The following is a 26,603-nucleotide window of genomic DNA, read 5'->3' as shown; positions in this document are numbered from 1 at the left end:
CTCCTGGCTCACCCCTCAGCTGATAGGTGGGCGGGGAAGCAGCTAATTAATATTCACTGCACTTAATCATCGGGACCATGTGGTTTCCCCAGCACTGATTCCGGGCAATGGGGACATTTTTCTGCCTCCTGAAGTGGGATAACAGTGCGATCCCACTCGCTGCTGCCACCCTCCCCACATGCTACATCCCTACCATAAGACGCACCCACACTTTCCTCCCAAATTTGGAGGAAAAAAAGTGCGTCTTATGGTCAGAAAAATACGGTAACTCCAAGTAAATCAAACTTCTGTGAAATCACAACTTCCCAACTGGTTTAGAACTAGGAGAAAGAGACTAGCCTCAAAAATCTCTCGCTCCAACTCCGTCATGATGTCGGCCACCACCACCCCAGGTTGAAGATTGGAGGATGGAGGTTTGGGAGGAGACACTGGATCGAAGCTGCGGGATAAAGCATCAGCCTTAACGTTTTTAGATCCGGGCGAAAAGTAGTGGAAGATTGAAACCGAGAAAAAAAAAGCAACCAACGGGCCTGCCTGGGGTCAGTCTTTTGGCAGACTCAATGTAAGCTAAATTTTTATGATCGATAATTAATGTAATAGGATAAGAAATGCCTCGACTTCAAAAGCCAACTTGGCCACATAATAATTTCTCTCTGCTAAAGAGAACTTTTTAGAGAAGAAGGCACATGGTTTGAGGTTGTCAAAGTGGTGGGTCCCTGAGACAACACTGCCCCCACCCCCACCTCAGAAGCGTCAACCTCCACAATAAAAGGTTCTGATGGATTAGGTTGAACCAGTACCGGGGCGGTCATGAAACACTTTGTCAATGTCAAAAACAATTCTATGGCGGATGTTGACCAATTCTTAACATCCGTACCCTTTAATGTGAGATCAGTAAGGGGCTTAACTATCTGTGAAAACCCCTTGATGAACTTTCGATAGTAGTTTGCGAACCCCAAGAAGCATTGTAGACCCTTCAAATCTCGGGGCTGAACCCAATCACTATTAGCCTGCACCTTCTTGGGACCCATGCAAAACTCCTCTTTGGAAACAATCCCAAAAATGGTAACTTTTGTACAAAAAATGAACATTTTTCCAATTTTGCAAAATAGTTGGTTTCCCTGAGTCTCTGAAGGACAGTACGTAAATGTTGTAAATGGGTTTGACTATCAGAGACGTACACCAAGAAGTCGTCAAGGTAAATGACCACAAAGCAACCAATCTGAGCCACAAACACAACATTAATAAAGTTTTGAAAAATTGCCGGGGTGTTTGTCAGGCCGAAAGGCATTACCAGATTCTCAAAGAGACCTTCTGTCAGGAGAAACGCCGTCTTCCACGCTTCCCCCCTCTAACCCTTATCAGGTTATAGGCTCCCCGCAGATCCAGCTTAGAAAACCACTTAGCCCTAGACAATTGGTTACACACATCGGGAATGAGAAGGACTGGATAGGTGTTTCTCACAGTGATTTTATTGAGTTCCCGAAAGCCGTGGCATGGCAGCAACCCACTGTCTTTACTGTTAACAAAAAAAAAATAGCTGCCACAGGAGAAACAGAAGGGCGGATATGCCCCTTGCGGAGACTCTCAGCAATATACTCCTTCATGGCGAGCCCCTCAGGACCAGACAAATTAAACAACCGGGCCTTGGGTAATTTAGCCCCAGAAACTAAATCGATGGCACAATCAAAAGATTGATGTGGTGGGAGAGCCTCCGCCTCGCTTTCGGAGAACACGTCTTCAAAGTCCTTCAAGTACTCCGGAATACCCTCCAGACCAACAGACGACACAGGTAGAGACTTCAAAGATTTTGAAAAGGACACAGATTCAACACATAGATTGACACAGTTAGACCCCCATTGGATAATTTCTCCGGTAACCCAAAACCATCCCCACAGGCAAATTGTCCAGCACAAAACAACTTATGATTTCCACATGAGCAGGGCCAACCTTGAGTAGGAAGACCTCCGAGACATAGAGGATCCCTTTTTTTGGAAGGGGAGAGGTGTAAATGGCCACAATTTTAAACGGAGTCTCCAGCCTAACTGTCCCTAAACTACATTAAGTCACCAGACAAGAGTCCAATCAAGTTGATGGTAGAGCCACAATCGACAAAAGCTGTGATAAGTGACAAAACACCGTCTACCTCGAGCTCCACCTGGAGTAGAATCTTAGAAAAGGAGGAAAATTGTACCTGAAGGTCTGTGTAACTTCCTCGACCGTTGCTCAGACCTAGACGTTTCCCGATGGCTTGACGGATGAAGGACAAGAGGGACAGTCCCTTTTCCAGTGTCCTGGAGCTCCACAGTAGAAACACAGCTGATTATCTCGGGGGTGAGTTGTGAGTTGTCATTGCCATTACCACAATGCATGACTAGCACATGCATCTTTGATGGTTTTTAAATGTTTTTAACACTGTTGTTGCTGTGTCCTGTTTAAAATAGTTTGAATTGTGATTTTTTTTATTTTTTGGATAATAAAGTATGTTTTTTTTTACCTGTTACGGGTGTTCCCATTCTGTGGGCATGTTCTGTTTTCTTTTTCTTCCACAGCTGATTATCCCAGCGGCACCTCCTCTGCTTCTCCTTGAATGAAATGGCTCCCACCTCCATGGGTTCAGCAGCCGATGACATATCAACTTTGATAGGATATAGAGGGGTTTCCAGCTGCATCACCCCCCTAGTACGGAGCCTTTGGTCCATGTGGACAGCCTGAATCATAGCGTCTTCAAGGGAGTCTGGAGGAGGAGGTAACGCAAATGTGTCCTTCAGGCGTTTAAACAGTCCCTGGCAGAAGAGACCCCTGAGGGCCGCGTCGTTCCATGATACCTATGCAGCCCAATGCCTGAACTCCTAGCAAAGCCATTCAGCAGAGTACTTCCCCTGTGCCACACTCATGACCATGTCCTCAGCCAGATGCACACCATCAGACTCATCATATATATGCCCAAGGGCCTCAAAAAACGATCCACTGAAATTCTTCAAGGGGCCATAATAGAGAGAGAGAGAAATCCCAAGCCTGCGGAGCCTCCCTTAACAAAGAAAATTATAATTCCCACCCTTTGACTCTCATTCCCCAAAGCACGGGGACGCAGTGAAAAAAAAAACAATTTACACCCTTCTCTGAAAGCCTGAAACTTCTTCTTGTCCTCAGAGAACGTGTCAGGTAATTTTACTGACGGTTCAGGAGTGAGGAGGGACACATTGGCGCTGTCACCCTGAGTCCCAGAGGAAAATGCACCCTGCACAGCCTCAGCAACCTCCCTCTGGACTTGCTGCTGAGACTGAGCCAGGGTTCTCTGCTCCACAGACAATTTTTGCATCATCTGGGTGAGACTGCTTACCTGCTCAGAGAGAGTGTGCAGAGTATCCATAATACCACCAAAAACAAACGCCAAAGAAACCCCACACCAAAAAAAGGGAAAACTTTGAAGGTCAGTTATAATGTGATGGACATCATACCAGACTCACTACCAGAGACTGCATATGCCCAGGATTATGCACGGGAACCCCGGTGAGGAGTCCTACAGAGACGTGTGAGCGCGGTTGGGAGTGTGCTGCAGGTGAACAGGACCTGCAGCATGTGACCGCCGGGGGAGTAGCTGGACACGGTGCAAGGCCCTGGTCTCCCGTGGATGATAGCAGGACCGGCAAGCCTGTAGGAGTGTCAAAACTAGCCGAGGTCAGAAGCCAGAGAACAGCACGGTAACCAAAAGGGGCAGGCGAATAGAGCGGTCAGAGACCGGCCGGGGTCAGAATTCCGAAGATGGAGCAGTACCGGAAGGACAAGTAAGAGGCAAGTCGGCAGACGTCGCCGAGGTTAAAAGCTATAGTGTTGCAGACAGAACAGAGTCAACAGGCAGATAGCAAACGAGGAACAGACCGGGTGATTCACAGGCAAAAATACAAAGACAGGCAATATGCACAGAAATACAGGGGTCAGCCGCCCAGCCGAGAACAGACGTATAACTGACAACCAGCACAGCACAGGGGCAGGTAGATATAGCCCTCCCCCAACCAAAGAGAGGCCACATAGTATTAACTCTAGCAGTACTGCCAAAGAACTGCTGGGCAAGCCATGACAAACAGCCTACAATGAAAAAGTCATCCAGATAGGGGACCACCAGGATGTCCTGCTCATGAAGATGCGCCATAACCTCTTCGATTACTTTAGTAAATACCCGAGGAGCAATGGCGAGGCCAAATGGAAGGGCTCTAAACTGGAAATGATTTATCATCCCCCCCAGTGACACTGCCACTTTAAAATACTCCTGGAAATCTGCATGTATTGGAATATGATAGTAGGAGTTCTTAAGATCCAATACTACCATGAGGCAATCTTTAAAGAGTAGCTTTATTGCTGACCTCACCAACTCTTTAAAGGAATGGACCAACAAGAATCTGTTCAGAACCCTCAGATTAATAATTGTCTGAAAGGAGCCATCTGGTTTCTTAATCAGGAAGAGGGGTGAATAGAACCTTTTACCTCTCTCTGACGGAGGAACTTCTATAAAGACTGCTTTCTGTCGTAGTTCCTGGACCTCCAGTGCCTGTTGTTCTGCTGGTGAAGAATGAGTGGAAGTTAACATAAGCTGTGCAGGTGGCCGCCACTACTGGCCTAAGTGACCCTGCTGACGTTTCCCAGGCACCCTTTAGAAAGACATCTGCTTTCCTGTCCTTTAAATTCCCCATATCCTCAAATGGTAGTGAGGTCGTCCTGGGCACTTTAGCAACTGCTGCGTCTAGCTTCATGGCTTTATCCCACGAGGATGAGGCTGACTTCTCAAACTCATATCTTCTCTTGAAGGCTGGAGGCAGAGACCCTTTCCTCTCAGGCTTCTTTCATTCAAGCGTAATCAGTGAACTGATCTTATCATTTAGTGGAAAGGATATGCGAACTTTCTGATCCAGACTCTCCTGCCGAAGTTCTAAAATACCCATCGTCTTACTGCCGATCCACTTGGTCAAGCGGAAAGCAGGAGCAGCTTGACTGGGCCTCTGAAGATGATGAAATTGAAGGCGATGAAACAATCTCCCCAGAGTCACTCTCAGACACTGACACCGGAGACCTGGGTCTTCTTTCCTTAAGGCCCATTTCTTGGGAAAGAGATCTTACCGAACTCCTGACCTCCGCTCTAACCATCTCCCTTAAACTGGAAGCAAAGTCTGGAGTCTCCTCCGCCACCATCTACTTAATGTGAGGCAGGCATAGCTTTTTCCCATAGTGGTCTGGTAGCGGAACTCCGCAAACCGCACACTCCTTGTGTTTGGCCTTAGAGGTATACTTCTTTCCCTAACAAAATATAGAGAGATAAGGGGAAAAGTACATCACCAAGTGAACTTTCACAAAGATCACTTACCAGTAATGTGCAACTGAATGGTACTGTAATCCCCAGGGGGCCTCTCTTAGCCGAAGGGTCATCCTTATAGGCTGGAGACTCATCCAGTCTACTCTTTTGACAGTATCTCGTGTCACCAACGTGACCACCTGCTGTGATACTACGCGATTGTTGCTGGGTGACTTTTATGTGGGGCTTCTCCATCTGCTGCTGCTCTGGTGATTGCTGCCGCATCTGCTGCTCTGATGACTATATTGGAATATGGTCCTTGAAGCACCTGGCACCCACCATGGCCTCATTAATAATAGAATTAAAAGCAATAACATCATATGCAATCGGGAGATGGATAGTTAGAAAAAGCCAAATCAACACCCCAATGCATCTATGGACAAATGTAGGACAAACTGCAAAATTCAACAAGAAAAAACAAAGCGCCAACAACAGTTTATAGTCCAAAATATTAAATATAATTTATTGTAATTGAATAACAAACAGGTACAAGGTAAAACATGAGTGAGACATGCAGCAATGTGGCACATGTGTGTGCCCAAAAGAGCGGTGGACAGCACGAGGGGTAAATCATAGGTGTAGGAGGGCAATTCCACCAAACAAAGCCATAATGAAGCTGGTATATAGCACAGCCAGTAATGAGTTAGCACCTGGGCACATCTTCAGTCTTCCACCTTCATCCACAGGTATGTCTGAAGAGGTTCACCTGTCAGGGACAGGAAACCAACTGAGAGAGGTGTCGCCCTTTTATGTCTGTCGGGTTTCCTGTCCCTGAAGGGCAGATCCCATCTCTTGTGGTGCTGTCATGGGAGACCGAATAAAAATGCAAATTTTAATTTTTTTATTTTTACGGCTCTACGTTATAAACTTCTGTGAAGCATCCAGGGGTTCAAAGTGCTCACCACACATCTAAATAAATTCCTTGAGGGGTTTTAATTTCCCAAATGGCATCACATGGAGGTTTACACTGTTTAGGCATGTCAAAGGCTCTCCAAATGCGACATGGCGTCTGCTGATGACCTCATCGAATTTTGTGTTCAAAAAGTCAAATGGTGCTCCTTCCTTTCCGAGCCTTGCTGTGCGTTCAAACAGTAGCTTTCCTCCACTTATGGGGTATTGGCAGGTCTGATTTCTCTTGTTACCCTTGTGAAAATAAAAAAAATTGGGTCTAAAGTTAAATTTTTGTAAAAAATAGCAAAATATTCATTTTTTTCTTCCACATTTTTAATTATTGTGAAGCACCTGAATGATTGATAAACTTCTTGAATATGGTTTTGAGCATCTTGAGGGGTGCAGTTTTTAAAATGGTGTAGTTTTTGGGTATTTTCTATCATATATCACCCTGAAAGTCACTTCAAATGTGGTCCCTAAAAAATGGCCCCTGATGTGGTCCCTAAAAAAATGGTTTTGTAAATTTTGTTGTGGAAATGAGAAATTGCTGGACAACTTTTAACCCTTCTAACTTCTTAACAAAAGAAAATTATGTTTCAAAAATTATGCAGATCTAAAAGTAGACATGTGGGAAATGTTATTACTGTAACTATTTTGTGTGACATACAGGAACTGTCTGGTTTAAGGGCATAAATAATAAGTTTGAAAATTGCCAAATTTCCAATTTTTTCACAAATAACAAAGTTTACCACGATCATGAAGTACAATATGTCATGAAAAAACAATATCAGAATCACCGGGATCCATTGAAGTGTTCCAGAATTATTACTACATAAATGACAGTGGTCAGAAGGGTGAAGGGGTAAAAGTACGGTATGTTTTTCTCTGAAACACCGCAGTGTTTAAATCAAACATAACTTGCTGAGATCACATAGCCGCGTGTCTGATACATGCTGCCCACGGATCTGGCTTCATGTATCTGTTTGTCATGTTCACTTTAAATCCTGTGGCTTAAAAATGCATTAAAATGAACACTGATATGCAGTTCCCTATCAGCTAAACAATCATAGTAGTAATTTATTACAACAGGAGAGAGAAGTGATGATAATATACTATGCTCAATAGAAGCTGTGAGTGTTTGCTTAGTTTTTCAGCTTCTGCATGAATAATCTTGAATAATATGAAATATATGCTATGAGCTGTTCCCTTAAAGATATAAAAACCCCATCAAATGTAATGAATTCTAGATGGGATTATGTAGCTATAATATGTGTACTAGCCTGTAGTTTTGCTTCATGGTACCATGATACTTTGGTTATTGAGCAGAGCTCTTCTGTCCTGAACTAAGCATATTACATAGCTCTGACTGTTTCATTAAAGGGGAATCCACTTCCTAATTTTGAAGCATCCTAATTGAGTTACAGATATAATTGAATCCCTAGAGCAGCGTTAATGTCCTCTTTTTAATAATGCTGCCCCCGAATAGTACAGTGCACCAGTATAGAACATGGTAGCTGATTAACTGGCATCTTATAAAACTTGTTGATCAGCGGCCACCAATAACACTGCACATGGCATTAGAAGGTACCACATGTGCAATACCTTATGGTGTCAGCAGTTTTTTCTATTTAATCTTAGAGTGGCATAATATAGGGCAAGAGAGCCTGATTCCAGGGATATGTCACTTACTTGACTGTGTGTTGTAGATTCACTACAGTCAGTGTGTCATCAGCAGTATATTATCACTGCCATACTAGATCTCATGTGCAGGCCAATCAGGTTAATCTCTGTAACATATCCCCAGCTTGCGGAGAATTCACAGCGTACACAGGGAGCTGCCAATCAGTATTGTGGGTAGTGTCATACACAGCTCAGCTTTCTGACTACTGCTGTATCTACAACATGGATTCTATCAGAACTACAGTAAGCTGTCCAACAAGTGATACATCTTTGGAATCAGGCTCTCTGCCCTTACGGCTTCTCTCAGATTACATAATATAAACGTGCTAACATATTCCCTTTAATGTTGAATGCTAATGAGACAGTCTGGTCACATGGACCATGTGTTGGACTTTAGTTCTGGAATGTGAGCAGCAATAGTTTTGAAAACAGGACATACCGATCAGTGCTCCTCTATTTTAATTTGCAGGTCACTCAATAAAATGGATATTTGTTGCCAATTTCTAGAGATTATTAAAAAGTGGCTAACATGTTGCTTCTTGTACAAAGATGTATGCCCATTTGCATTGCCTTTCTTTTTTATTCATAGGTTCTCTTTCACAATCCGACAGCAGTAGTCCCAGCCTTGCCAGCCCTCCTCATTCTCCCCTTAACTTAGAAATGTTGTCGTTTTCAAGTAGCCAGTCACAAAATTCCATTGCTAGCTTGCCTAGAATTTCCATCAGCACTGTACCCATGGGGGAACGCAGGAAAGACAGGTAAGATTATATTATTTTTTGCACCTAAATATAGATATGCAATAATCCTGTATTCTAACGGTTTCTTTACAAAAATGTTAGGTGACAGAACCAATTATTTTTTCTGGATTCATACATCCATAGTAATAGAATTGGAGAGACATTTCAACCTATTGTGCCAGATTACATTCAAATAAGTTGTATTTGTCATATTATCCCATTGAAATTTCTCATTCATGTCAATGGTGGACACAGAAGACCTTGGGTATAGTAGCTGCCACTAGAGGCTGGCACTGAGTAGCTAAGTGTCAGCTCCTCTTAGCACCTGCACTCCTGAAGGCAGTGAACTGATGAGCTAAATCAATTTTAGCATGATATCCCTGGTGTTGCAAGGCTCTTCTACTTTTATTATTGTAGTTTGCTACTTTTCTCTTTTTCCTCACTAACCAGTAAATTGGGGACAACACAATCTCCCTGCTTACTCATCCTTAAAGAAGCACTTCCATCAACATTTTTATTAATATTGCAGTCATCATATTATATAGCACTTGTCATTATATACTTACATTTACTCATTTGCCTTTCTACCCAGCTAAATCTTCTTTTTTCTATTGGGTCTACGATGTCATATGATTTAAAACTTACTAGCTTTAACCCCTGTGGCCATTTTCCGTTTTTGCGTTTTCTCTTTTTGCTCCCCGTCTTCCCAGTGCCATAACTTTTTTATTTTGTGGTCAAAATGGCCATCTGAGGGCTTGTTTATTCCACAACAAGTTGTATTTTTGAACGACACCAATGGATTTAACATATTGTGTACTGGAAAACAGGGAAAAAAATTCAAAGTGCGGTGAAATTGCAAAAAAGGTGCAATTCCACAGTTGTTTTTTCTGTTTTTTCTTTCTTTTTTTTTTTACCATGTTCACGAAATGCTAAAACTGACCTGGCATTATGATTCTCCAGGTCATTACGAGTTCATAAACACCAAATATATCTAGCTTATTATTTTATTTAAATGGTGAAAGAAAAATCCAAACTTTGGTAAAAAAAAATGGTGCCATTTTCCTGAGACCTGTAGTGTCCTCATTTTTCGTAATTTGGGGCAGGGTAAGAGCTTATTTTTTTGCTTGCTAAGCTGACGTTTTTATTGATACCATTTTGGAGTAGATACAATCTTTTGATCGCCCGTTATTGCATTTTATTGCAATGTAGCGGGGACAAAAAAAGTAATTCTAGAGTTTTGACTTTTTTTTTCTTGTTACGCTGTTTAGCTATCGGATTAATTATTTTTTATATTGATAGGGCAATTCTGAACGTGATGTTACCAAATATGTGTATGTTTGATTTTTTTTTATTGTTTTATTATGAATGGGGCAAAATATTTTTAAAACATTTTTTTTTTACTTTTTGCATGTTTCCATAGTCTCCATGGGAGACTAGAAGCTGCAGTTGTCCGATCGGCTCTGCTACATACAGGCGATGATCAGATCGCCTGTATGTAGCAGAAATGATCACTTGCTATGAGTGCCGACCACCGGGCAGCGCTCATAGCAATCCGGCTATGACAACCATAGATGTCTGCTGGAGACCTCTGATTGTCATGCCAACCCATCGGTGACCCGTGATCACGTGACAGGTTCACCGATGGGCAAGATTTCCAGCGCACTCTCAGGAAGCGCATGTTAAATACTACTGTCAGAGATTGACTTTGGCATTTAATGGGTTAACAGCTGCGGATGGATCACGATTCCACACGCGGCTGTAAGAAGTACACGTAAGCTGTTGAAAACAGCTGACGTGCTGGCAAAGATGTGGGCTCAGCGCCGGAGTCCAATGTGGGCATATTATTACACCCAACATCGGAACGGGGTTAATCCTTCTAAGCTCCTTTCTAAGTAGAAACAGGAGGTCAATTTCCCTGCATGACTCATGAGTCCCTACAAAAGTTCCTGGCAGGGGGAGGCAGCTGGGTCAGGAGTTGAACAGGGGAATTATAAACGCAGGCGCAAGAGACTTTCTGTTTCTGCATAGAGCACAGAAGAGAGAAGAATTAGCTGATCAAAAAGACTAAATGAACAATTTTAAGTACCCAGGTTTTTTATAATATGTTGACCGCAATATACACTGCTCAAAAAAATAAAGGGAACACTTAAACAACAGAATATAACTCCAAGTAAGTCAAACTTCTGTGAAATCAAACTGTCCACTTATGAAGCAACACTGTTTGACAATCAATTTCACATGCTGTTGTGCAAATGGAATAGACAACAGATGGAAATTATTGGCAATTATCAAGACACACTCAATAAAGGAGTGGTTCTGTAGGTGGGGACAGAACTTGTGGTAGCATGAGACAGACTCTACAAGCCACACAAGTGGCTCAGGTAGTGCAGCTCATCCAGGATGGCACATCAATGCGAGTTGTGGCAATAAGGTTTGCTGTGTCTGTCAGCGTAGTGTCCAGAGGCTGGAGGCGCTACCAGGAGACAGGCCAGTACACCAGGAGACATGGAGGGGGCCGTAGGAGGGCAACAACCCAGCAGCAGGATCGCTACCTCAGCCTTTGTGCAAGGAGGAACAGGAGGAGCACTGCCAGAGCCCTGCAAAATGACCTCCAGCAGGCCACAAATGTGCATGTGTATGCACAAACGGTTAGAAACCGACTCCATCAGGATGGTCTGAGTGCCCGACGTCCACAGATGGGGGTTGTGCTCACAGCCCAAGACCGAACAGGACGCTTGGCATTTGCCACCCAACACCAGGATTGGCAAATTCACCACTGGCGCCCTGTGTTTTTCACAGATGAAAGCAGGTTCACACTGAGCACATGTGACAGACATGACAGAGTTTGGAGATGCCGTGGAGAGCAATCTGCTGCCTGCAACATCCTTCAGCATGACCGGTTTAGCAGTGGGTCAGTAATGGTGTGGGGTGGCATTTCTTTGGAGGGTGCACAGCCCTCCATGTTCTCACCAGAGGTAGCCTGACTGCCATTAGGTACCGAGATGAGATCCTCAGACCCCTTGTGAGACCATATGCTGGTGTGGTTGGCACTGGGTCCCTCCTAATGCAGGACAATGCCAGACCTGATGTGGCTGGAGTGTGTCAGCAGTTCCTGCAAGATGAAGGCATTGAAGCTATGGACTGGCCCGCCCATTCCCCAGACCTAAATCCAATTGAACACATCTTGGACTTCATGTCTCGCACCATCCACCAATGTCACGTTGCACCACAGACTGTCCAGGAGTTGGCGGATGCTTTGGTCTAGTCTGGAAGGAGATCCCCCAGGAGACCATCCGCCAGGCGTTTTAAGGAGGTTATACAGGCACGTCTGGGCCACACACTATGGAGCATCATTTCCTTGTCTTGAGGCATTTCCACAGAAGTTGTATCAACCTGTAACTTCATTTTCCACTTTGATTTTGAGCATCATTCCATCTCCAAACCTCTGTGGGATATTAGTTGTGATTTACGCTGATAATTTTTAGGTTTTATTGTTCTCAACACATTCCACTATGTAATGAATAAAGATTTACAACTGGAATATTTCATTCAATGATGTCTAGGATGTGGGATTTTAGTGTTCCCTTTATTTTTTTTGAGTAGTGTATATAGTGCTGGGCAGCCTGCCTGATAATATTATGGGCGTTATTCATAGTCTGTAAGCCGGAAACGTACCTGTGTGACTGGCTTTTTACGCAAGCCTCATTAGGGTGCATTTTTTCTACTAGGCATCCAACCCCTCCATAACCTGGTAGGTGTGTGGGTGGCTGTTTCTATCAGTAGTTTGCAACTGTTCTGCCCCTGCCTTTATTAGTGGCAGCATGCTTCATCCTGCTAGTGCATTTGTCATTGGACAGGCTTTGGGAAGGCTGTATCCTTATGGTATGTGTTTCACTCTATGCATGACCACCAAGTGCCTTTTTCATTGTGAGTCTATGACATGTCAGAACAAGGCTTTTAGATTGTAAAAAGACTTCCAGCTCACGCATAGAACATAGAGTGATCAGGAGAGTCTGAAGAGCGGTGATATCACTGAGAAGAGGAGCAGAACGCGCTAGATACTGGAAAAGATGATGGTTGGTAATTACATTAACATACACACTACAGTATACACATATGTACATATGTTTAGGGGGGAAAAAGTTAATGGAAAACTTCTGCTGGTGGCAGCAGGTATACACAAAGTTCTCTGTGTCCTCCAGTCAATGTGACAAGAAAAAGATTTTTATAGTGAGTAATAAAAATTATTTCTTCATATCTTGCTGTATGGAAGATGCACAACAGTATTCATAAATAATCCCTTATATTCGCTAATATAGCAGTGATGGAGCAATAACCTTAATTTTACAACTATAGAAGAAACGCTGGAGAGTTTTGTGAATTCTTGTTAAAACTGTAGACATTTATCTTTATTGTCATAAGATCCATACACTTACTAGGTTTGGCCTAAATTGCACAGAATAAAAATGCCACACAAGGTGTAAGTTTGGTACCACTTGCTAGATATGGGAAACACACTTCTTTGTCACCTTGTGGCTGCTATTCAAATACAACTATAGTTTTTACCATAAAAAAATGTGTAATAGATCTAAAACTAGTATTAATTTGCAGTGCACTGTGTACTGCCCCAATGTTTCAAGAAATAAATCCATATTGTAAATTTACATAGAGTAAGCCTTAAGCAGGATTGATCATTTATATTAATAATTGTTTGTATGTTTAAAGTGTAGCTTAAATCCTGTAATTAAGAGTTCTGTTAAGAAATGTTGTCTTGTGGTGTTTAATGGTTTTCATGGTGTTTGCCTTAAGTGTCAGCTACTAATCCATGTTCCTTTTATATTTCCCTCTTTTCCCTCCTCTTAACATGGTCTGTTCCTATACTTCTCATTCTGACTTTTATGCTACTTTCCTAACCATACTTTGCATGTAACTTTCTGCTTAAAATTATTTTCACTACTATATTTATTCGCATATCCTTTCATTCTCTTTTTTGCCACCTTTCCATATCTTCTTTCTTTTTATATATGTTGCTTTTGTACCCCAAGCCATTATTACTTTCTTCCCCACTTTTCGTCTTCTAGATATGTCTTCCGTACTAGGTCTTTACTGAGGCTTCCAGCCCATTCTAGGCCCAGGTTTTCCTCAGTAAGATGCTTAAGGTCTGCCTCATGTCTGACTTTGTCTTCTCCATTCTTGACTTCAGCTTACATCTTCCTCTAATGTGTACAGAGCCTCTGCTGCTTTTCTTACAGCTTTCTTCGCCCTTGCTTTCTTGGCATGCTGGAATGGTATCTTGCTTTTCTCATACATTTATTTTGTCATTATTGGATGGGTGGTGTAAGTTGCTGTTATTGATGTGTTATGTAATTGAAACGTCAAGTCTTATATTTTCTTTAGTTTCTGCATGTTGGTGCATGTGTTGATTCTACTTTGTCTTGAGGTTATCAAGGGGAAGTATTTGATACAATGGCATTATTGGAATCAGTGTATTAGGCATTGGGTATGTAAAGTATTCAGACCCCTTTACATTTTTCGCTCTTTGTTTCATTGGAGCCATTTCGTAAATTTAAAAAAAAAAAATGTTCTCATCAATGTACACTCTGCACCCCATCTTGACTGAAAAAAACAGAAATGTAGAAATTTTTACATTTCTATTAAAAAGAAAAACTGAAATATCACATGGTCATAACTATTCAGACCCTTTGCTCAGTATTGAATAGAAGCACTCTTTTGAGCTAGTACAGCCATGAGTCTTCTTGGTAATGATGCAACAAGTTTTTCACACCTGGATTTGGGGATCCTCCGCCATTCTTCCTTTCAGAACCTCTCTAGTTCCATCAGATTGGATGGTGAACGTTGGTGGACAGCCATTTTCTGGTCTCTCCAGAGATGCTCAATTGGGTTTAGGTCAGGACTCTGGCTGGGCCAGTCAAGAATGGTCACATAATTGTTCTGAAGCCACCCCTTTGTTATTTTATCTGTGTGTGTCATTGTCTTGTTGGAAGGTGAACCTTCAGCCAAGTCTGAGGTCCAGAGCACTCTGGAAGAGTTTTTTATCCAGGATATCTCTGTACTTGGTCGCATTCATATTTCCTTCAATTGCAACCAGTCGTCCTGTCCCTGCAGCTGAAAAACACCCCCATAGCATTATGCTGCCACCACCATGTTTCACAGATGGGAATGTATTAGGCAGGTGATGAGCAGTGCCTGGTTTTCTCCATACATACCGCTTAGAATTATCTTCAAAAAGTTCTTTGCCTCATCAGACCAGAGAATCTTATTTCTCATAGTCTGGGTGTCTTTCATGTATTTTTTAGCAAACTCTATGCAGGCTTTCATATCCATTACACTGAGAAGAGGCTTCCATCGGGCCACTCTGCCATAAAGGCCCGACTGGTGGAGGGCTGCAGTAATAGCTGACTTTGTGGAACTTTCTCCCATCTCCCTACTGCATCTCTGTAGCTCAGCCACAGTGATCTTGGGGTTCTTGTTCACTTCTCTCACCAAGTTTCTTCTCCCACGATTGTTCAGTTTGGATGAACGGCCAGGTCTAGGAAAGCTTCTGGTGGTCCCAAATTGCTTTCATTTAAGGATTATGGAGGCCACTGTGCTCTTAGGAACCTTGAGTACTGCAGAAATTCTTTTGTAACCTTGGCCTTGCCACAATTCTGTCTCTGAGCTACTTGGCCAGTTCCTTTGACCTCATGATTCTCATTTGGTCTGACATGCACAGTGAGCTGTGATGTCTTATATAGACAGGTGTGTGCCTTTGCAAATCAAGTCTTATTAGTTCATTTGAACACAGCTGAACTCCAATGAAGGAGTAGAACCATCTCAAGGAGGATCACAAGGAAATGGACAGCATGTGACTTAAATATGAGTTTCTGAGAAAAGAGTCTGAATATTTATGACCTTGTGACATTATTATTTATTGTTATAGCGCCATTTATTCCATGGCGCTTTACATGTGAGGAGGGGTATATATAATAAAAACAAGTACAATAATCTTAAACAATACAAGTCATAACTGGTACAGGAGGAGTGAGGACCCTGACTGCAAAGGCTCATTTCAGTTTTTCTTTTTTTAATAAATTTGCAAACATTTCTACATTTTTGGGGTTTTTTACATCAAGATGGGGTGCAGAGTGTTAGGTGTCGAGTTCCATGTCGAACCATGTTTGTGTACAGCGCGACTCTGTGAGTCAACAGAGATCACTTCCAGTTCACACGGAGTGAAGCTTAACCCACGTGTGAGCCCAGAGGTTATTCACCTTTACTTTGCAGCAGATATCTCTGCACGGTGGACCTTGGGCTGCGAATGCACCTTGTAGCTACCTATCTATACTCGGTGCGTTCCGCTAGCCCTAACAGTATACTAGCGCCAGGGTCTGGCTAAGTAATGGTGGACAAACTGCGATTGCAGGGGTACATCCAGCAGCTGGAGGATAGGTTGGCGGCTCTTGAGTGGGCAACCTCAGCTGTGGATGTTACCGCAATAGCTGTTTAGGCTGCTAGCGTGGCTGCAGCAACTTTAACCACTGCCACCCCTGTTCTGACCTTATCCCACCTTCCGCTGCCAGAGAAATACTCTGGTGATAGTAAATCATGTAGGGGTTTCGTGAGCCAGTGCGGTATACACCTCGAGCTCCTGGCTGCACGTTTTCCCACAGAGCGGGCAAAGGTGGGATTCATTAATTCTCTTCTGCCAGACAGGGCATTGGAGTAGGCTTGTGCCGCTGTGGGAGCGCGACGATCATGTGGTGCAGAGTGCCCCTCGGTTTTTGAACACTCTGAAACAGGTCTTTTTAGGACCTCGAGTCACCCATGATACGGCGCTCCAACTGCTGGCATTAACTCGGGGTTCGTCCATGGTCAGCCATTTTGCCGTCCACTTTCGGACTTTAACATCCGAGCTGGAGTGGGTAAAGCCCTCATCCCGGAGTTTTGGAGGGGGCTGGCTGACCATGTGAAGGACGCTTTGGCCACACTGGAGGAGCTCATAGCAGTATCAACTCGCATCGACCTTCGTTTTAACGAACGAAGGTTGGAGCGAGCCCAGTGTAGGCAGAGGTTTCGACTGGCTCCCACCTTCGCCAAACCTCTGGAATCTTCGGTCCAGGGGTCTGAGTCACATGAGGCCATGGAGGTGTCACGAGCGGGATCTAAGTCCCGAACCGCCCGTGCACTTAAGGTCTGTCATGTTTGCCGGCAGTCAGGACACTTTGCCTCCAGGTGTTCTCAGCGGTCGGTAAAAAACATCAGCGTCTAGTTGTAGTCGGAGGAGGAGGTACACTAGACACGGCAACGTTTTCCTCCAAATTTACCTTCAATATGACAATTACCATGTTCCCATCCACTCTTAGGTTAGAGCTTTGCGTGGACTCCGGGGCGGAGGGCAATTTTATGTCATCTGCTTTCGCCCAACGACACGCAATACCCCTGGTGATGCTCGCCAAATCTTTGACCGTTCGAGTGGTAAATGGGTCGACACTACCCTCATAGATTACACACCAAACTATTCCATTCACTCTTTCCATGTCTCCATCTCATCAGGAGATTATTTCCCTACTAGTCATTCCCAAGGGAATTGATGAGGTCTTGTTGGGGATACCATGGCTACGCTACCACTCTCCTCTTATAGAGTGGTCCTCAGGGAGAATTCTGGGATGGAGTAAATCCTGTGAGGGTAGATGTCAGAGGGAGTGCATTCAGGTTGCTACAACTGAGGAACCCGCAGATCTTTCCTCTCTCCCCAAGCACTATTGGCCCTGTGCGGACGTGTTCTCCAAAAGGGCTGCGGAGACCCTTCCATCTCTATGACTGTCCTATTGACCTCTTGCCTGGTGCAGAGCTTCACTGCGGTTGAGTCTATCCGTTATCTCTTCCGGAGACGGAGGCAATGTCCCAGTACATCCGAGAGAATCTGGCAAGAGGATTCATTAGGAAGTCAGTGTCACCTGCAGGGGCTGGGTTCTTTGTGCAGAATACAAGGGTATTTACTAAATTAGATCTGCGGGGTGCTTACAACCTGATTCGCATCCGTGAAAGGGACGAATGGAAGACGGCTTTTAACACCAGAGATGGGCACTATGAAAATCTGGTGATGCCCTTCGGGGTCTGTAATGCCCCAGCCGTTTTCCAAGACTTTGTGAATGACATCTTCTGGGATATGCTCACCACCTCGGTCATAGTCTATCTGGATGATATTCTCATCTACTCTCTAGATATTGATTCCCACCGGAGAGATGTTTGCAAAGTCTTTGACCTCTTACGGGCAAACTCCCTCTATGCCAAGTTTGAGAAGTGTGTGTTTGAGCAGGAGTCCTTGCCTTTCCTTGACTATATCATCTCTGCCCAGGGATTGGCTATGGATGCTGCCAAGCTACAGGCAGTGATGGACTGGCAGGAAACTCATTCTTTTAAAGCAGTGCTGCACTTTATGGGGTTTATTAATTACTGTTGCCAGTTCATTCCCACTTCTCAACTTTGCTAGCTCCCTTGGTTGCCCTCACCAAGAAGGGAGCAAATCCCAAATTGTGGTCGGAGGAGGTCTCCAAGGCCTTTCTCGCTATTAAGTCACACTTCGCTAGCGCTCCCATTTTACATCGCCCCGATGTAGATAAGCCCTTTATAATGGAGGTGGATGTCTCATCCGTTGGTGCTGGAGCAGTCCTCTTCCAAAAGGATGCTCAAGGTCAGAAGCATCCTTGCTTCTTTTCCAAGACTTTCTCACCAGCGGAGAGAAATTATTCCATCGGGGACAGAGAGTTTCTAGCTATGAAGTTGGCTTTCTCAGAGTGGAGACACTTGGAGGGGGCTCGCTTTCTTTTCCAGGTTTTTACAGACCACAAAAATGTTGTGTACTTTCAGACAGCCCAGCGGCTAAATTCTCGCCAAGCCTGATGGTCCCTGTTCTTCTCCCAGGTTCCATTTCACCCTCCATTTTCTCTCCGTGGAGAAGAACATTCGTGCCAACGCTCTTTCCCGCTCTGTAGTGTCATCAGAGGAGGAGGAGCCTCGGCTTATTGTCCCTTCTAAGAGCCTGAGAACCGTGGCTCCGGTTTCGCTAGAGTCTGTGCCCCTGGGCAAGACTTTTGTACCATCAAATTTGCGACCGGAGGTTCTCTCTTGGGCTCATTTGTCCAGATGGGTTGGACATTTTGGGACCAAGAGGACATTTGAGCTTCTGGCGAGGACATACTGGTGGCCGCATATGGCTCGTGACATCGGGGATTATATTCGGGTCTGTGTCTCCTGTGCCAAGAATCGGTCTCCTCGGCAACGGCCTGCTGGACTACTTTACCCCCTGCCGATGGCAGACAGGCTCAGGGAAATGGTCGGGATGAACTTCGTGGTGGGCTTACCTAAGTCTCATAGCTGCACCGTTATCTGAGTAGTCACCGATCATTTTTTTAAAATGGTGCACTTGGTGCCGCTTCCACGGTTACCTTCTGCACAGGCCTTGGCGGCATTGTTCATTAAACATATTTTCTGTTTACATGGCATGCCTGATAAAATTGTCAGTGACCGGGGTCCCCAGTTCGCGTCTCGGTTTTGGAGAGAGCTCTGCCGTTTACTCAGCATAGAGCTGAATCTCTCCTCTGCATATCATCCCGAGACGAATGGGTTGGTAGAGAGGGCCAACCAAACTCTGGTGACATATTTGCAACATTTTGTCTCTGCTAGGCAGGATGACTGGGCATCTTTGCTACCTTGGGCAGAATTTGCTCTGAACAACACCATAGCAGATTCCACTGGGCAGACTCCTTTTCTCCTTAATTACGGCCAGCATCCGCGTGTCCCTGTGCCCATGCCCGTGTCATCCACTGATTCCAGGGTGGCAGACTTGGCAGTGGAGGCACGTGACATTTAGGACCGCACACAGGATGCCATTCGGGCTTCCAAGAAGAGAATGAGGGTTTCTGCCGATGCTCACCGGCGACCCGCTCCGACCTTCTCTCCTGGCTACTTAGTGTATCTCTCCGCCCGTAACATCAGGCTGCGAATTGAGTCCACTAAGTTTGCACCTCACTACATTGGTCCTTTCAAGGTTCTGGAACAGGTTAACCCTGTGGTCCACTGTTTGGCTATTCCTCCGCGCCTTGGTATCACCGACACCTTTCTTGTTTCCCTCCTAAAGCCCGTCTATATGTCCTGCTTTTCCGAGTCATCTGCCGGGACATCGGGTTCATCCACGGATGAGTACAAGGTGAACTCTATCTTGGGGTGCAAGGTGGTACGTGGCAAGAAGTACTATCTGGTGGACTGGAAAGGTCACGGCCCAGAGGACAGAACCTGGGAACCTGTCGAGCACATTTGGGCTCCGCTGCTCATTGCAGCCTTTGAGCGTAGCGAGGCTCAAAAGAGAGGGGGCCCTAGGAGAGGGGGTAGTGTTAGGTGTCGAGTTCTCGCCGCTGCACAGGGGGAATCTCGAACCATGTCGGCTGCGGTCTCCCATTCTCCAGCCGCAGTGGAACCTGCTCAGCGGAGATGTCGGTCCCAGCGTCTTGCTCAGCCTGATACTGTGCGAATGGTTACTGTTGCCTTTCCAGGCTCTGCCCTTGTAGTCAGTACTGGTCAGCGGCGAGCAAGCTTTTCTGGGACTAAGTCCTGCTTTTCACACACTGAGCATGCCCACGGGAGGACCTCTCATTGGAGGTCGGGGGTCACACGCTCAGGCCCTGTTGCAGCTGCTCTTGGTCCACAAGGAAGATCCTGTAGAGCTGCAACTATAAAAGGTTTGCATGGCCACACGGCCATGCGCTAGTATCAAATGTGTTTGGCTTATGCCAGTGGATACTATACCACTCTATACATATGCGGCGTGAGGCTGTAGCTTTTGGACTGTACACTCAGGCAGGCAGCTAGCGTCAGTGGGAGCTATTAGCCTTGGCTTAGCATCTGGTTCCTTCAGGTGTGCGCTTAGCACAGAAGAGTTCCAGAGCAAGCACAACCCTTAGTTAGGGTAATAGTTTGTGTACAGTGTGACTCTGTGAGTCAACAGAGATCGCTTCCAGTTCACACGGGGTGAAGCTTAATCCACGTGTGAGCTCAGAGGTTATCCGCCGTTCTTTGCAGCAGATATCTCTGCACGGTGGACCCCGGGCTGCAAACGCACCTTGTAGCTACCTATCTATACTCGGTGCGTTCCGCTAGCCCTAACACAGAGCGTACTGTACATTAATGAGAAAAAGAATGAACTTTTTTGAATTTACTAAATGACTGTAATGAAACAAAGAGTGAAAAATTTACCCACTGTGTATGTAGTGCCTCCTCACAAGTCTGTTAATCACTGCTTAAGCCTGGAATTAAAAGAAGACTTCACCCTGCTATACGCACGTGCATTATATTATCCCACTGGGTTAATTCACAGTAAAAAAAAACATGTTATAAAAGTTCTGCAAGTAAAGTTCCCAATTTCCAGAGCAAGAGATGTAGTTACCAATTCTCAAGTTTATTTCAAGAGGGTTTTCAGCTCATAATAATAATTTTATTTATATAGCGCCAACATATTCCGCATTTACTTTAACGGTACAGTCAGCAAAGTTTTGTTTGCAAGGTGTTTGGTTCAAAATCCACATAAAAACTGCAAAAAATATTAATACTAATTGAATATTCCTTGGTGGATAGTATTAGGTCTAAAAGTCACACTTACCCTAAGCTGGAGAGATGCACGTTAAAGGGAACCTGTCACCCCAAAAATAGCAGGTGAGCTAAGCCCACCGGCACCAGGGGCTTTGCAGAGCAAAGTACTGCGTTGCGCAGGCGCCGGGCCTCTCTGACCTTTCCCGGCGCCTGCATACTGCAGTACTTTGCTCTGCCCTCAACAGGGCAGACAAAGTACGCCTGCACCGGAGCCGCAGCGTGAAGACCAGAAGAGGACGTCATCTGATGAAGATGGGAGGCGCCGGACCCGGACCAACAGCGGGACCGCCCCTCGGTGAGTATAATCTAATGTCTTTTTCTCATCTTTTAGGATACATCGGGGGCTTATCTACAGCATTCCAGAATGCTGTAGATAAGCCCCTGATGCCAGTGGGCTTACCTCACCCGCGATTTTGGGGGTGACAGGTTCTCTTTAATCTTTTGAAAATGGCATTGCTTACAAAATTTTGTTTATATTTTCAGTAATTCCCTTGTATGTTTCTTTAAGAACTTGTTCACTTCAGATCCATTTTTTTTTATTTTCCCAAGAGTAATAGGAGAAATTGTATCTCAAAAGGTGTTGTACAATTTGTACTGAGTATGCTGATACCCCATATGTGTGGGTAAACCACTGTTTTGGTGCATAGCAGAGTGACTTTTTCAATGCAAAATTGGCTGGAATTGGGATCGTCCCTGATGTGCCTAAACAGTGGAACCTCCCCCAAACTGACTAGACCCCCGCCCCCCCCAAGGAACTTCTCTAGTTGTGTGGTGAGCACTTTGAATGCCCAGGTGCTTCACAGATGTTTATAACGTTGAGCCATGAAAATAAGAAAATCACATTTTCCTCACAAAAATGTTATTTTAGCTCCAAATTGTACATTTTTATAAGGGTAACAAGATAGATTGCACCATACAATTTGTTGTGCAATTTCTCTTGAGTATGTTGATGCCCCATATGTAGAGGAATACCACTTTTGAAGCACAGTGCAAAGCTCAGAAGGGAAGAGGCGTCATATTGGAGTTCAGATTTTGCTGGAATGGTTTGAGGGTGCCAAGTCACATTGGCAGAGCCCATGAGATACCAGAACAACAGAAACCACCCTATATGTGAATTAATTTTACAAACTACACTCCCCAATTAATTCATCTAGGGGTGCAATAATGATATTGACACCACATGTGCCTCACAGAATTTTATACCACTGAGTGGTGAAGAAACAATTAATTACATTTTTACCACTAAAATGTTTTTTTTGCCCCAAGTTTTTAATTTCTCAAAGGGATAATAGGTATATTTTTTTACAACAAACTGAGGTCCATTTTTTCCTGAGTGCATCAATACCCTACATGTAATTGGGAAATATTTTTGAGCACAGTGCAAAGCTCAGAAGGCAAGGAGCGCAAGATTTTACTGTTATTGTTAGCACGTGCCATGACACACTAGGAGAGCCCATGACGTGCCAAAATGGCAGAACCCCCCATTAGTGACCCAATTTTACGAACTACACCTCTCATTGAATTCATCTACGGGTGCAGTGATCATATTGACACCATGTGGTCCAATCAGCCTACCCGTGCTGCCGCTAATAATATTGACAGCAGGAGCAGCTGATGGGGGAATTCATCAGCCGCTGCCTGTGCTATAAATAAATAAATAAATGTAAAAAACGACATGGGATCCCCTTTATTTTCTATAATCAGCCAGACAAAACTCACAGCTGGGGGCTGCAACCCTCAGCTGTCAGCTTCAACAAGGTTGATTATCAAGAACAGAGGAGTCTCCTGTTGTGAATTCTGTGGCTGAATTCACTCCTGTGGTCACAAGTGGTACTGCAGCTTCTGAGCTTCCTCCCTCAGGTGTTCTGGTGAGCTCGTTAACTGCTTCATTACTTAACTCCGCCTGATGCTGCTATCCTTGCTCCTTGTCAATGTTTCAGTGTTGGATCTGAGCTTCTCCTGATTGTTCCTGTGACCTGCTGCTCTGTATAGCTAAGTGCTTTTTGCTTTTTTGTTGCCTTTTTTCTGTCCAGCTTGTCTTTTGTTTTGCTGGAAGCTCTGAGACGCAAAGGGTGTACCGCCGTGCCGTTAGTTCGGCACGGTGGGTTTTTTTTTGCCCCCTTTGCGTGGTTTTGCTTTAGGGATTTTTGTAGACTGCAAAGTTCGCTTTACTGTCCTCGCTCTGTCCTAGAATATCGGGCCCCACTTTGCTGAATCTATTTCATCCCTACGTTTTGTCTTTTCATCTTACTCACAGTCATTATATGTGGGGGGCTGCCTTTTCCTTTGGGGAATTTCTCTGGGGCAAGTCAGGCCTATTTTTCTATCTTCAGGCTAGCTAGTTTCTTAGGCTGTGCCGAGTTGCCTAGGTAGTTGTTAGGCGCAATCCACAGCCGCTTTTAGTTGTGTTTAGGATAGGATCAGGTGTGCAGTCTACAGAGTTTCCACGTCTCAGAGCTCGTTCTTGTATTTTTGGGTATTTGTCAGATCACTGTGTGCGCTCTGATCGCTAAGCACACTGTGTTTCTGGATTGCCTTCATAACACCTGTCATTAGCAAACATAACAGTACAAGGAGCCAAAACTAATGATTCTCAATAGAGGGAAAGAAAAAGTTCTGACATCATTTTTTTTTTTTTTCTGCTCTGTGTTCACTTTTTTTTTTTTTCCCCTAGACATTTGGGTGATTCTGGACACAGGTGTGGACATGGATATTCAGGGTCTGTGCTCTTCAATGGATAATCTCGTTATAAATGTACAAAAAATTCAAGATACTATTGATCAGAAATCTATGTTAGAACCAAGAATTCCTATTCCTGATTTGTTTTTTGGAGATAGAACTAAGTTTCTAAGTTTCAAAAATAATTGTAAGCTATTTCTGGCCTTGAAACCTCATTCTTCTGGTAATCCTATTCAACAGGTTTTGATTATTATTTCTTTTTTGCGCGGCGACCCTCAAGACTGGGCATTTTCTCTTGCGCCAGGAGACCCTGCATTGAGTAGTGTCGATGCGTTTTTCCTGGCGCTCGGATTGCTGTACGATGAGCCTAATTCAGTGGATCAGGCTGAGAAAAATTTGCTGGCTTTGTGCCAGGGTCAGGATGATATAGAAGTATATTGTCAGAAATTTAGGAAATGGTCAGTACTCACTCAGTGGAATGAATCTGCGCTGGCAGCTTTGTTCAGAAAGGGTCTCTCTGAGGCTCTTAAGGATGTCATGGTGGGATTTCCTATGCCTGCTGGTTTGAATGAGTCTTTGTCTTTGGCCATTCAGATCGGTCGACGCTTGTGCAAGCGTAAATCTGTGCACCATTTGGCGGTACTGCCTGAGGTTAAACCTGAGCCTATGCAGTGCGATAGGACTATGACTAGAGTTGAACGGCAGGAATACAGACGTCTGAATGGTCTGTGTTTCTACTGTGGTGATTCCACTCATGCTATTTCTGATTGTCCTAAGCGCACTAGGCGGTCCGCTAGGTCTGCCGTCATTGGTACTGTACAGTCCAAATTCCTTCTGTCCATTACCTTGATATGCTCTTTGTCGTCGTTTTCTGTCATGGCGTTTGTGGATTCGGGCGCTGCCCTGAATCTGATGGATTTGGATTATGCTAAACGTTGTGGGTTTTTCTTGGAGCCTTTGCGGTGTCCTATTCCATTGAGAGGAATTGATGCTACACCTTTGGCCAAGAATAAACCTAAATACTGGGCCCAGCTGACCATGTGCATGGCTCCTGCACATCAGGAAGTTATTCGCTTTCTGGTGTTGCATAATCTGCATGATGTGGTCGTGTTGGGGTTGCCATGGCTACAAACCCATAATCCAGTATTGGATTGGAATTCCATGTCGGTATCCAGCTGGGGTTGTCAGGGGGTACATGGTGATGTTCCATTTTTGTCGATTTCGTCATCCACCCCTTCTGAGGTCCCAGAGTTCTTGTCTGATTATCAGGATGTATTTGAAGAGCCCAAGTCCGATGCTCTACCTCCGCATAGGGATTGTGATTGTGCTATCAATTTGATTCCTGGTAGTAAATTCCCTAAAGGTCGATTATTTAATTTATCCGTGCCCGAACACGCCGCTATGCGCAGTTATGTGAAGGAATCCCTGGAGAAGGGACATATTCGCCCATCGTCATCACCACTGGGAGCAGGGTTCTTCTTTGTAGCCAAGAAGGATGGTTCGCTGAGACCGTGTATTGATTACCGCCTTCTTAATAAGATCACTGTTAAATTTCAGTATCCCTTGCCATTGTTATCTGACTTGTTTGCTCGGATTAAGGGGGCTAGTTGGTTCACTAAGATAGATCTTCGTGGTGCGTATAATCTGGTGAGAATCAGGCAAGGAGATGAATGGAAAACTGCATTCAATACGCCCGAGGGTCATTTTGAGTATCTAGTGATGCCGTTCGGACTTGCCAATGCTCCATCTGTGTTTCAGTCTTTCATGCATGACATCTTCCGTGAGTGTCTGGATAAATTCCTGATTGTTTACTTGGATGACATTTTGATCTTCTCAGATGATTGGGAGTCTCATGTGAAGCAGGTCAGAATGGTTTTTCAGGTCCTGCGTGCTAACTCTTTGTTTGTGAAGGGATCAAAGTGTCTCTTCGGTGTGCAGAAAGTTTCATTTTTGGGGTTCATCTTTACCCCTTCTACTATCGAGATGGATCCAGTTAAGGTCCAAGCCATCCAGGATTGGATTCAGCCGACATCTCTGAAAAGTCTGCAAAAGTTCCTGGGCTTTGCTAATTTTTATCGTCGCTTCATCTGTAATTTTTCTAGCATTGCCAAACCATTGACCGATTTGACCAAGAAGGGTGCTGATTTGGTTAATTGGTCTTCTGCTGCTGTGGAAGCTTTTCAGGAGTTGAAGCGTCGTTTTTGTTCTGCCCCTGTGTTGTGTCAGCCAGATGTTTCTCTTCCGTTCCAGGTCGAGGTTGATGCTTCTGAGATTGGAGCAGGGGCGGTTTTGTCACAGAGAGGTTCTGATTGCTCAGTGATGAAACCATGTGCTTTCTTTTCCAGGAAGTTTTCGCCCGCTGAGCGTAATTATGATGTGGGCAATCGAGAGTTGCTGGCCATGAAGTGGGCATTCGAGGAGTGGCGTCATTGGCTTGAAGGAGCTAAGCATCGCGTGGTGGTATTGACTGATCATAAGAACTTGACTTATCTCGAGTCTGCCAAGCGCTTGAATCCTAGACAGGCCCGTTGGTCGTTATTTTTTGCCCGCTTCGACTTTGTGATTTCGTACCTTCCGGGCTCTAAAAATGTGAAGGCGGATGCTCTGTCTAGGAGTTTTGTGCC

General features: G+C 44.5%; 1 protein-coding gene across 3 annotated transcripts in view; it reads left to right on the top strand.

Annotated features, from left to right (window-relative positions):
* The window catches only part of DLG5 (discs large MAGUK scaffold protein 5), a 679,445-nt gene that overhangs the window by 500,740 nt on the left and 152,102 nt on the right, over positions 1-26,603 (top strand). For all 3 annotated transcript variants that reach the window (XM_069753072.1, XM_069753075.1, XM_069753073.1), the window contains one exon: positions 8,508-8,676. In XM_069753072.1, the coding sequence (XP_069609173.1) occupies positions 8,508-8,676 (169 nt within the window). The remainder of the gene's footprint in view (positions 1-8,507; positions 8,677-26,603) is intronic.

The sequence above is a fragment of the Ranitomeya imitator genome, chromosome 2, assembly GCF_032444005.1.
Source record: "Ranitomeya imitator isolate aRanImi1 chromosome 2, aRanImi1.pri, whole genome shotgun sequence".
Lineage (NCBI taxonomy): Eukaryota > Metazoa > Chordata > Amphibia > Anura > Dendrobatidae > Ranitomeya > Ranitomeya imitator.
Note: the sequence above shows the minus strand (reverse complement) of the source record. Positions and strands in the feature narration are given on the sequence as shown.